The sequence below is a fragment of the Dromiciops gliroides genome, chromosome 2 (genome assembly GCF_019393635.1).
Source record: "Dromiciops gliroides isolate mDroGli1 chromosome 2, mDroGli1.pri, whole genome shotgun sequence".
NCBI classification, from domain to species: domain Eukaryota; kingdom Metazoa; phylum Chordata; class Mammalia; order Microbiotheria; family Microbiotheriidae; genus Dromiciops; species Dromiciops gliroides.
Genome location: NC_057862.1, coordinates 278548841 through 278562116, shown reverse-complemented (window position 1 = coordinate 278562116; position 13276 = coordinate 278548841). Strand labels below are relative to the sequence as shown.

The following is a 13276-nucleotide window of genomic DNA, read 5'->3' as shown; positions in this document are numbered from 1 at the left end:
TTTCTTCAGTGTTCTTCAGCTCCTTTCAAGTGAAGAGAAGGAAGAAAAGCCATGGGCCTCCTGATGTGCTAGTGGTGGGGACCTAAGGCTGCCTATGTTTTCTCTTCACTGGCCACCATGTGTCTGAGTGCATGGCTCTGATGTTTCCTCTGTCTCGGTTGTGTTCCTTCTTGCCCAGTCTTAGGTGAATGGCTATCGGAGATAGAATGGACCATGTTATGACACTGTCAGCTTTAGAAGGTTATAAGAGCCATCAGATGTCCCTTTAGTAACCAGATCTAGTAGGAGTAGTAGGCAAGTTCACTGAGGAATCAGCCCTGAGTATTCACCTGAGTCATCTATTTATCCCAACAATGAATCAAGCCAGTAGCTAAGATACTTTGTTTTATAAGCAAATGCACAACTCATACACTGGCAGCGTCCAGGGGGTTGCAGGTCCTGTTCACCCACATCACAGCCATCAGGAACTGAGGACCCCTTCTCCCTTTTAGGTTTTGTGATCCTAATAATTGGGATTAGCTTCTGGTTTGTTTCAATAGTCCTTTTTGGGCCATGGTGACCTTGGAGGCAGAATTCCAGACCAGATGTTGCTTACCACTTGTTCTCTCCCCCCCCCCCATACCACTCTCTACCCACAGCACCACCAGGGACGCTCTGAGAAGCCAGAGTGCTGAGATTTGAGCTGGGGGTTCTAGATTTGGAACTTGGTGGCACTGAAATTAAATAGGAATCTAGTTCCCTTCCACTGAAGATGTAAGAGGGGGATTATGTCTCTATTTTATTGGGGATTTTTGGTCTTGTTCTATCTTTGAAGTAAATATTCCTTTGGAAAAGTTAAGCCAGCTATTAAGTAGTTACGTAGAACAGGTTTAGGGACCCCCTAACATTAGGTGAACATAAATCTATGGGGGCTGGAATGGCAGAGACATTAGTCACCTCCAAATTCCTTAAGAGTACCAGAGAAACCTAGAGGAAGGATGAAATAATGTAAAATACCTGGCCTTCAGGCAACAGGGCATGGAGTAGTCCCGGTTTACACAGGCTTTTCCCTTAATTAAATTATTTTGCTTACTACAGTAAGTCTAAGTGATTAAACTAAGTGGTTAAACTCTGACTCCAAGGGAGCTGCCAGTGGGCAGGGGCAAAATGAGCTAAGGCAGAGTAAAGAATTTGAGCCTTAAGGCGAATCTAGGGAGTAACTTAGGGGTACTACCCATAAACCTTTTTCATATCCATGTTACATAAATATGCCCCCAGACTAAAACATCTCTTTTATCCTCATCGCCCTCCTATGTGACAGTAGGAACAATAACATCTCACAATTATATCATGCTAAGAAGTTTTACAGCTGAGAAAACCTCTTCTATATGCATTAACTCATGGCATCCTATTAGGCAAAAATGTAAGCAACCAGTGTTTGCCATTATGTCTTCAAAAGTCACAAGAAGCCACTGTTATTGAGGTCAACAAATACAAATTCCACTTAGGCCACAGCAGGTTATTATGAGGTAATTTTATTTTTGCTTTTTAGGTAAAAATCGTAAATACAAGATAATCTTAATAAAGGTAAAAATACATTATTTGGATCCCACACTCCCTCTAAACAGGTCTACTGACAGTACAATTTTTGATTTAGAATTTTTTAAAACTTTTTTTTAAACAAATATAACTATTTTGCTATTAGGCTATCTGTGTTCTCATCTGGCACTTAAGAATAGATCACAGGTCACCTCCCGGTTTTGCTTGGTATTTTTGTTTTTGTGAATATCTAAGGATGATATTTAGATATTCCATCTGCCCTGTAATTAAGCAATGTTAATGCATGGTACCCAAGGAGGAAGGTGTGTTTATAAAGCTGAGACAGCCAGTTTTACCCTCATTCTAGGGGAGAAGATACAATGTCATGGGATATGCCAATAGGGAAACACATTATAGTTCAGCTATCTGAGAGCCGTGGCCTCACATTTCTTGACTGTTTCTTCCTTTTTCAATTTGTGTTTCACTCTTTTACAAAAAAACAAAACAAAACAAAAAACTGCTTTGGGTTTCTAGAATCACCACAACTCCCGGGTCCAGGCAGCTCAGCTGGTTGTAGACATTGGCAAACCTGCTTTGTCACCAAGGAACAGGTCCATGGGAATTGGATCAGCTCGATGGCCAAAGCCAGGATTTGGTTTGAGCCACTGCTGTTGCCACTCCCTCTGAATGCTGGTTGATGTCACAGAAGCTGTGGGTCTGGCTAGTCATCCTTGCCTTTGTTCACCATCAGATGATCCTTGTTTAAGTTTTTACCAAACTTGTCACTGAGCTGCTGTATGAGGCCAGCCAGCTCTCCTGTTGCTTGTGACTTCTCTTCAAGAAGCTCATATCGGAGGCTGGAGATGTCTTGCTTGATTTCCTTTAGTTCTCCTGCAAAGCCCAGAAAAAAAAGTTGATGAACATGATCAGACAGAAGTCACTGTTTTCATAGCCCATAAATAACTAAATGTAGATATTTAATATTAAATATGAACACAGACACAACCCGCTTGGTAACTTTAAATGTAAATTAATTAATTTCAAAGAATAAAGTATAGCACATATTGTAGCAACTGTGACCAATTTTGGGCTTGATCTGATTATGGGAGAAGTGACTAAAGGGAGGGCTGCTTCATGGAGGACTCTGTGATTTAGTGAAATTTCTTTTCTGGTGCAATGAACAATGGGGCAGAAGAGCAATGCCAGTCACATGGTGGTACTTGGGTTTGGCCTTGGATGAGTGAAACTAATCACAACTCAGGGACTTAGTTTTAGTTCTCATATTCCTGGGTTAAGATGTATCTAGGGAGTAAAAAAAAAATGCATATTATGTTGAATAAAGACTATTGAGATTAGATAAGAGAAATAAGATGATTTATTTATAATTTTAAATTAGTTCAAAGCTGAACCAAATATTCGATAATTCATAATGCATTTAATTCTTAAAAAAGAAAACAATAAAACATTACATCAATTTTTGTGTACTATATTTTCATAACAGCTTTTTAAACTTTCTTTTATATCCCCTTCTAGTCCCTGCTTTTTCATTCACTTTGGATTTGTTTCCATTTTTTCATTTTGACAAATGCAGAATCATCCAATTTAGGGATCTAGTCTCTTTGTTCCAGACAGAGATACCTCTAGTGGAGGACCGGTAGGGTCCCACTTGAGATGAATGACCTGACCTCCTTCAACCCCAACAAAGGGGCAATTTATTTTTTCCTTTTGAATGCCTCCCTCTTTTCTCACCAAACCTCTCAGGTGAGCAATTGAAACAGACAAATGTCTTCCCACCAGGATCAGAGTCATGAAGTAAGACTTAGAATATTGGCCAGCAACCACTGAGGGCCTGCTCTATGATCCCTGACCAACAATCACATTTATTCCAGCTTTTTAGCTCCACACTTGGGGTTATACTTTGTTTTATTTTGCTTTGAGGGAGCAGAAACCTTTGTTTGATGTATAGACCAGTTGATAAAATCCATCTACAATAGTCGAAAAAAGCAACCTGCCCAGTAAATTTCAATGGGAAATATTCAGATTGCTGAATATGGCCTTGCTTTGGGGAAGAAGAAACAGAGAAATGGTGGCTTTCCTTGGTCTTCATATGATTATGGGAGAATTAACGAGGAAAAGCCCCTTTTTGAAGGCTCACTCGTTTCTTTGGATTCTGGATTTAAGTGAATTTCTGCTTCAAGAATAATGAGGAGAAATCCTCTAAATGGCATTCCGGTGGCTTTAGGGCAGGTGAATTTTTGTCCTCGTATTTGTAGATTATATTATTATCTTGTAATAAAAGATGGGCAGTATGGGTCAGTGGCAAGAGCATGACATCAGGGGTCAGAACCTGCTATTTGTCTGACCTATCTGGGTCTCGTTTTCTTCACAGAGGACCACCAAAGTCCTTTCCAGCTTAAAATTTTTGATCCTATATTTAATAAATACTATGTAATTGGAGCAAGATAATCTTCTTTATGTTTTAGAATAATCAGCTTAAAATCAAACAACATAGAGAGATATAGTCTGTTTAAAAACACAACAAAACTCTAGCAGTAACAATATAATTAAAGGGGATGGGGGAGTAGGTATTAGAGTTGAGTGTTTGAAATGTGAATGCATAGGGAGCAGGTTGAAGATGTGCGTTGTTTATAGCAGGCTGACTGACGGATGAGAGGACAGAACCTGGAAGTAGGGAGTTTACACATCTCATTAAAGGACTCCCATTTCTGGTTCTACTCTCCCAAACTTCCACAGTGATGGGGCAATGAAATAAATGTAGGATAGCCTCTGCATATTGGGGATGTCTGACAACCCTGGGAAATCCATCAAAACATTGCTTGCCTTCATTGACTTCATCATTCTCTCTATCCACCTGGGCCTTCAGGACATATCTTTTTATAAGACGCTTCATGATTTTCTGAAAAGTAAACATAAGAGATAAGTTGATCGTGTCTTAGGGAAGCAGGTGAGCTGAAGGAGTCAGAACATGCACTTGAATACTTTGTGAGACTTCCCAACATCTAAAGCTTGATATCTTGGGCAAAATTCCCTTTCCTAAGGGGAATGTCTAAGCCACTTTCTTTATTCTGAATACATATTCTATAATATATAATATAATAATACAGTAATACATAATGCAATCCATAGGGCATAAAGAGAGAATTATTTTCTACCTTACTTGGCCTCCGTTTCTTGGCTATCTGTAAAATGAGGGAGATAGGCTAGGTTGTCTTTGAGGATCCTTCTAGATCTATGACTAGGTCTATGAGAAAGGAGCAGAAAGTTAAGCCAAAGAGGCAGGAAGCTATCTTAGATCTAGAGAAGCTTGACTAGTGTGGTATAATGGAAAACAAAATGAACTGCAAGTTAGGTTCTCCTCTCTGTGCAAGTTAAGTTAACTTCTCTTACCCTGAGTTGGTCTGTTTTTTAAATAAGGGCATTGGAATAGATAATAATAACTCATTTTTTATCAATTTAAATTTTAGAAGATGCCTTCCTCAGAAGACCTCTGTGAAGTAAATGTTGCATTATCATTATTGTTCTCATTTTACAGATGAGGAAACTGAGACCCATAGAGGTTAAATGACTTATCTATGGTCAAATAGGTAATAAATGTCATAGCACAGATTTAAATACAGATCTCGATTCCAAGTCCAGCACTCTTTCTAACACAACAAATTGCCTCTATCAGTGGTATCAAATCCAAATAGAAACAAATCCCTACTGGCTGCATATTAATTTATGTAAAAAAGAAGCTACTTTTCCTTTCACTTAGAATATCACATATTAAGATTATCTATATTTTCTTCTTTTTTTCAATCTATAGGTATTATCTTTTTTGTTTGTTTATTTTGCTAAATATCTCCCAATTACATTGTAATGTAGTTCAGGCTTCAATTGGGAGTGTTTCAGTCTATGGGCCTTGAGTTTGACACCTCTGGCCTGGATCTCTAAGAGTTTTTTTCTACTTCAGGGACTGAAGCAGAATCCATTGTTTTTGTCTTAGAGTTGTTGTTGTTGTTTGTCTTTTTGTTCTTGAAGAGGACCATGACAACTGGGGTGAGGTCGTGACTTGCACTGAATTGCATTTAAGTGAGGGAAGGCTGCACAAGGTCATTAACCTCACTCTCTCCTCCAGAGCCACCTGGGTCTAGCGGCAAGAATATATATCAGGATGAGTGAAAATGGTCCTGGATGTTTTAAGGCAATTGGGATTGTGACTTGCTCAGGTTCACACAGCTACTAAGTGTGTCTTAGAGTAGTAGCACATGCAAATTGATGACATGATATGGGAGATGGGGGTGAGGTTGGGGAGAAAGGCAGGATAAACATGAGAAGTATTTAGTTTAGCAAAGGAATTCAAGATAATGTTGGAGAAGAAACACGTTGCAAGATAGAAAATTCATTTAAGAAAGAAGCAGTCATGTTGGACAGCTTTTGGAATTTTAGATGCAAAGGTCTTATCCATAAATACCACCTCTTCTGAATCTGTCAGTAACCTTGGAAGAGCTGGATTTGGCCTTCCTGAACCATTTACTATGCACGTATTGTCCTTTCCTCCTCCATTGTTGCAAATGGACATGAATAAACTGAACACCAAGGACAAATTATTTCCACGGTTCTTGCCAAATGAAGGATTTGATAAATATCCTTATTTAAGATTCAGTCTTGAAACTGAAGACAAGAAACCATTGTTTCTTGTGGTGAAGAGGGAATGATTATATGTTGATGAAGTGAGTTAAAGTAACTGCCTTTGCCCCTTAACCATTTCTCCTTCCACTTGATCACACGTGAGCACAGAGGCTGTGATCTCTCGCTGAAAGAGAACTGGATGGACAGAGATTTTATTTTTAGGATTCTATTTTTGACTTCATTGTGTGATCTCCCCCCCCCCATACCCCATTCTTGCCCCTGGGTGCCTCACATTCTATGTGAAGGTTTTTGGAAAGAAAAGGAAAGTGAATTGCCAGGACACTCCAAGCTGGAAATTTAAACTTATCATCACCACCGGTAAGTGAAATGGTTCTCTTGGTGTGCTAGGGTTTTTGACAAATGTACAAAGGGGTTGCTTTCAAACCATAGAAGCCTCACTTTTAAGGCATTTAATGCCAATCACCCAAATCTCACAGCTATAGGGCCTACTATTTTGGGTTCTTTGATTATTTAGGAAAAAATATATATAATTCTTGAGTGAAACATAATTTCTTCCTCCACAAATTTCTAGGTTTTTGCTTACAAGTCAAGTGAAATTTGCTAAAATAATGAATGGCTTTCTTAAACCAAGGTCTTAGGAATAGATTCTTCAGGATTCCTCCAACCTCTGTGCTCAGGCTGTGATATCTGAAATGTCCTCTCACCTGTTGAATTTCCTCAACCTTTAAAGCCTACCTCGAATACCTTTTCCTCCATGGCTTCCCTGATCCCTAAGGCCCCTTGAACCTCACAAAGTGATTTGTTCTGCACCTCTAGAATGGGCTGATTTTCAGTTATTGTAAATATAGTTAACTCAGTGTCTTGAGGGAAGAACCATCTCTTCTCTAAACTCTCTACCTCCCTCAGTGCCTAGCATTGTGTTCTGCACATAGTACATATAGAATAAATGTTTGGCGTATCATAGTGCATTGCATTGTATCATGTTGTATTGTCTTGTGCTGTGCTGTGTGGTGTTTGCATTGTATTTTATTGTGCTTTCCAGATTCAGCAATTCGTTCTCATCTCATAAAGAGGATTTATGGTCAGGATGATTGATTATTCAACACAGGCCTTGTGTGAATACTGTGATTCCAGTACTTTGTTGTGTTTATTAGTACCTAGCTTTAGGTTGTGAGGTCTTTGAAAGCAGCAGCTGTCTTTTGCCTTTCTTTGTATCTAAAATACTTTGCACAGTGCCTGGGAGACAGGAAGTGCTTATTAAATGTTTATAGACTAACTGACTGATATTGAATAACACAGCATCTTCAGTGCCCCAATCAAGGCCTTGCTTGTCTTTAAATTGATAGCTCAAGAGCTGGAAAGTGCCTGGGGGATCATTTAGTCCAGCCCCCAAAGAGAGGGGAAGTAAACTGCATAATTTACCTCAAAGTTTTTTTAAACTGGGCTCTGTACTGTGATTCTGTGTTGGCACATTAACCACTCTCTTTCCATTGTATCCTGTTGCCACTAGGCATTTATTAAGCACATCAATACTGTCCGTGGGTTTTTCTTGGCAAAGATACTGGAGTACTTTGTTGTTTCCTTCTCCAGTGGATTAAGGCAAACAGAGGTTAAGTGACTTACACAGGGTCACATAGCTCATAAATGTCAGACACCAGATTTAAACTCAGGTTTTTCTGACTCCAGGCCAGCACTCTGTCCACTGAACAATGTAGCTCTCTCCAATAATAACAATACTTAACATTTATATATAGCTACTGTGTTCCAGGAATCATGCTAAGAATTTTTTTGCCATAAAAGTATTTTATTATTTTCCAATTATATGTAGAAATAGTTTGCAACATTTGTTTTTATAAGATTTCTGGTTTCAATTTTTTCTCCCTCCCTTCCCTCCTTCCCCCCTCCCCAAGATAGCATGCAATCTGAAATAGGTTATATTATGTACAATCATATTAAACATATTTCTGCATTAGTCATGCTGTGCAAGAAGAATCAGAGCAAAAAGGAAAAACCTCAAAAAAGAAAAACAAAAAAATAGAGATAGTATGGTTCAGTCTGCATCTAGATTTCATAATTCTTTTTTTTTTCTTTTTGGATTTGGAGAACATTTTCCATCATGAGTCCTTTGGAACTATCTTGAACCATTGTATTGCTGAGAAGAGTCAAGTCTATCACAGTTGATCAACATACAATGTTGTCGATACTGTGTACAATGTTCTCCTGGTTCTGCTCATCTCACTCAGCATCAGTTCATGTAAGTCCTTCCAGGTTTCTCTGAAATCCACTTGCTCATCATTTCTTACACATGCTAAGTACTTTTACAAATCATCTCATGTGATTCTCACAACAACCCTGGGAGGTAAGTGCTATTATTATTCCCATTTTAAAGATGAGGAAATTGAGGCAAAAAGAGGTGAAGTAATTTGCTTAGGGTCACACAGTATGTTTCTGTGGCAAGATTTGAACTCAACACTTCCTGCCTCTGGACCCAGTGCTCTATCCACTGTGCCAGTTATCTAGTAATATAACAAAAATTATCACTATAGTTTATAATATGTACTATATTGTTTTTAAGGTATTCTCATTTGTTTTTAAGGTATTCTCCAATTCATACTCATCCTTTCCCCTTCTCTGCCTGTCCTTAAGCTAAATGAGGGCTGACTGGCAGACCCCAAATTCGCTAGTCTACATAAAGATTTGATCAGGCTTCCCTTCTCCATGTGGGCTCCCTGGAGATAGAATTAGTGGCTTTTACAAACTTTTCTAGTTGACCATCGTACAACTAGACCTTCCTGGACAAAAGGTTATTTTTAGGCTGTGTTAGAAAGTTAACTAGAAACAGGGGATCCCATTGATGACCTTCCAAGTGCAAAGAGGGTTGTCTGCTAAATCGATAGCAATGGGCTGCCAAACTAAGTACTACTCCTCTGTTCTTTTAAAAGACAAATGGAATATAAGTCTAGGATGTGGATGTAACTAAGCTTTCGTGGAGAGTCCTGTCATCTTTCTTTAGCCATCTGAAACACTTTGAGTAAAAAGGAATGGCAAGTTCCTGTGTTTCACTTGAGTTCTATCACTTGGGAGAGCAAAGATCAAGATGACTTTGAGGACAAATGAAAGGTAGTATGATGTAGAGGTTAGGGCACTGGACTTTGTGTCAGGAAGACCTGGGTTCAAACCTCTCTATGCATCAGTTTCTTCATCTGTAAAATGAGAGGGTCAGACACCATGGCTTCCAAGGTTCCTTTCTGTTCTAAATCTATGGTCCTTTGACTGTTTTCCATAATTCAATAAGGAAGGAACCAAGAATGGAGTCCAATGGTGGAGATTTCCCAACTCTAAATGCAAGAAGGGAGACACTCACAAGGAGATGCATGTAGTATAAACTCCAAGTGAACTCCCATTGTGGGAGTTCCTGGCAGAGAGAAAAACAAAGTGAGTTTCCTGAGCTTTCCTAAGGAAAAAGAAACCTCTATCTATGCAGATGGATTAGAAAAGATAAGGACATAGACAGGAGAGAGAACACATACTATATGTTGAAGATGGCCAACATAAGTAGAATCCAGAAGGCAGTAATGTTGCCACCTGAGAAAACAGAAATTGAGGAACATTTTGGGGACTGTAAAATATCAGATCCAAAGAGAACTCATTTTTCAAATTTGGGTTTATCAAAGACTTAAAGATAGAAGGAACTGATATGTTAATTAAACTAGTCACTTCCTGCTGCTTTTCCTTTATTGGTTCTCTCCAGTTAATCCTCCATATTTCTTGTACGTGCATAGACATATTGTCTCTCCCATTAGATTATGTGAGCTTCCTGAGAATCAGGAGTCTATTTTGCCTTCTTTAGTATACCTAGCCCTTAGCACAATGCCTGATACAAAGTATGTTCTTACTACAAGCTTACTGACTGACAGCTCTACAGTTAAGACCTTGAAGAAGCTAAAAGGAGAGGAATCATTTATTAAAGTTCATAGATTGCTCAACAAATGTTACTTTCAGTCGAATGTACCACTTTTCTATGATTTATTTGGATGATACTGTATGTGTGTGTGTGTGTGTGTGTGTGTGTGTGTGTGTGTGTGTGTGTGTGTGTGTGTGTATGTGTATGAGCGAGAGAGAAAGAGAGAGAGAGAGAGAGAGAGAGAGAGAGAGAGAGAGAGAGAATGAATGAATGAAATGTACATCTCTGTTTGGAAAGGACTTAATGTGTGTAAGGATAAGTATATGATTTGTTATTTTAAGGGTGCATGATTTCATCAGTACTTCCTACCAAATCCAGTTCACCACCTCTCAATATATATCCCAGTAGATAGTTTCAGGAGTTGTTTTGACCTAAAATACTAATTTTTCCCAGTGATATGACCTTCTGTCCTTCACTAGGCTGTTCTTCTGAAAACAGATCCAAAATTTTCCTTGTCACTGTATTTAAAGACTTTATAGCTTGGTAGTACTTGGCAATGTTTGAGTTCTGCCTTTCTGACCCCAGGGTCACCTCTGCATCACTATGAAAACTCAGGACGCCAACTAGAGGAGGAATATATCCTTAGCATATTCTTTAACTAATGGACAAAGGACTTTTAAATAATCTATAGTCATTTGTAACTGTCAGGTTCCTGCAACCCCAAATACTAGCATGTCTAAGAGAAAAGAGAAGGAATTCAAAAAAGATTCTTGACATAGATTCATTACTATTAAATCCTGTGGTGTTCTCCCTACCCAAGGCTTTGGAGTCAGCAGCATAGCCTAGTTACACAAGATTTCTACAGGGATGGATGAAACAAGGTAACACAAATGCATTGGCATTTGGGAAAGCAATATAGGGACATCATGAAGAAGTTTCACCTGGGTATCTTTCTGTTCTTCCTCAAAAACACCCATCTATAGAGGCTACTACACTACAATGGACCAGCCTACAAACATCATCAGACTTCCTGCTTTTATTTTTTTATTTTATTTAAAAAATTTTTATTTTTTGTGGGGCAATGAGGGTTAAGTGACTTGCCCAGGGTCACACAGCTAGTGTCAAGTGTCTGAGGCCAAATTTGAACTCAGGTTCTCCCAAATCCAGGGCCAGTGCTTTATTCTCTGCACCACCCTAGCTGCCCCCATAGACTTCCTGCTTTTTTTTTTTTTACAGGATTTATGTAAACTTCAGGCAGCCTCAGTATGGGAAAGAGTTTGGTGTTCCTGGGGTTTTGAGAGGCACCTACTGGTATTGTGCCAACATATATCAACTCCCTGCCTTCTTTGTAATAAGAGTAGATGTTTTCACAAATAGTGCCATCATTTTGTCCATTACCCCCTTAAAAATGTGAAGTCAGTATATTTATCCTATTCTTACATATAACAGAACTGCAATGGAAGAGAATATTTCAAAATTCACTTATTTCGTGAAAAATAAATCAGAAACTGAAAATCGAGAACCAATAGCATAAAGAAACCCTTGTCAAAAAGAATTTTCTTTATCTCACTGCTACATCCCACTGCTCACTGCTGGGAACGTCTCTACAGTTGCTGAGAATCAGATATGTGTCCCTAGCTTGAAAAAAAATCATAATATTTCAGATCTACTCTTTGATATTGGTTCTGTTACTTACTTGCTAAATGACCAGAGGCAAGGAACTTCACCTCTGTCTGAGTCTCAATTTTCTCATCCTCAAAGTGGGGAGAATACTTGTACTATCATCTATACAGATAAGGAAGTGATTTCTAAACTTATGTAAATATAAGTCATCATAATCTCACTATTATTATTCTTATTTACTATATCTGGGTTCTGGTATAGTTCAGGATTTTACTACAGACCCACATTGCATATCTGGGGAGAAATAAATGTGCCACAAAAGTTGCTTCTCACAAAGAGCACAGTAGCCATTGTCACACAGAACAAACAAAGGAAAGGGGGAAAACAAAAAAACAAAAACCAGGCCAAAGTCCATGGTGATTTACAAAGCAAATTCTCCCATGTTTTCCCATATGATGCATGTCATCAGAAATGGCCTAGTTTGACATTCATACACAAGCACTGATATCAGGTAAAAAATACTCTTCCCCTTTTTGATCCGAGTGTCCTTGGAGCTCCTGAAATTCACTTTCATTGTATGGACTCCACTGTATCCTCCACCCCAGTTGTCCATTGTTATTAAAAAAAAGGCACACATACAATACAACAAAACCTTAAGGATACAGGCTGAAAATATCTGAGGGAGTTTAAAGAAGAAAGGTAATCTTAGTAATTTAATGTGTATGGATAAAGCTACATTTGCCTTACTCAGAATGAAACAGAAATTCTCAGTGCCAAGAAGCTAATAGACTGAAATGAAATTAGACACCCCCTGATGGGGTTGATTGAATGCATTTTCATTGCTCTCTTCATTTGGTAGCTGCTTTGGAAGTACCCAGGGTTTATTCCTGGAGAAATCCTAGGGGTGGAGAGGAGTTGAGGAAAGAACGAGGCCCAAATGACCATAAATGATCATAAGGAAATAGATGTTGTGTCATCATAAATACCTGCCAGAGGTAAGGCAATGTCTTTCCCCTTGTGTTGAATTCAAGAAACCGCAGCATTTTTTTTCATAGAGATATCATGTTTCCTGCCTTACCCCCTTAGGCTAAAAGTGACCGAGTTTTTCCTAGAGGGTGTAAATTTGAAGCAAGGATTCTGAGTAATCAGAGGAACATGAACAGGACAGTATATTCTGCAAAGTCAAGTCTCACATCATTAGCCCATTCTTTGTCATCACTTCAAAGCTCACTCTTCCCACTGAACAGATTGAGAGATGGAGGAGGAGAGAGATTAAAGTGCCCAAAGTTACTCAGGATTCTGGGAAGAAAGCTCCTGAGCTCTTTGTGCTGTCATTTCTTCTCACCTTGATATGAAGGCAAATGAACTTCTCTTTCTTCTTCCCTATCTACATAATCTATCTTCAAGCCTCTAGAACCCTTTCCTGACACATTCGGTGAAGTGCACCAAGAGGTAAGTTTTGCAGATTCAGTGATAACCTGGAGCCCTCACAAAAACAAATTTGAAATCGGAACAGCCGAGCTGAAGGATCTTAGCTCTCGGTAATCAAAACTGTACAATCTTTGGGAAATTTACAGG

General features: G+C 38.8%; 1 protein-coding gene across 1 annotated transcript in view; it reads right to left on the bottom strand.

Annotated features, from left to right (window-relative positions):
* Positions 1-1594: 1594 nt before the first annotated feature.
* The window catches only part of TRPC7 (transient receptor potential cation channel subfamily C member 7), a 262244-nt gene continuing 250562 nt past the window's right edge, over positions 1595-13276 (bottom strand). The window contains exons 11-12 of the mRNA XM_043980053.1: positions 4360-4435; positions 1595-2409 (exon numbers count right to left, since the gene is read on the bottom strand). Of these exons, the coding sequence (XP_043835988.1) occupies positions 2240-2409; positions 4360-4435 (246 nt within the window). The 3' untranslated portion in view covers positions 1595-2239. The remainder of the gene's footprint in view (positions 2410-4359; positions 4436-13276) is intronic.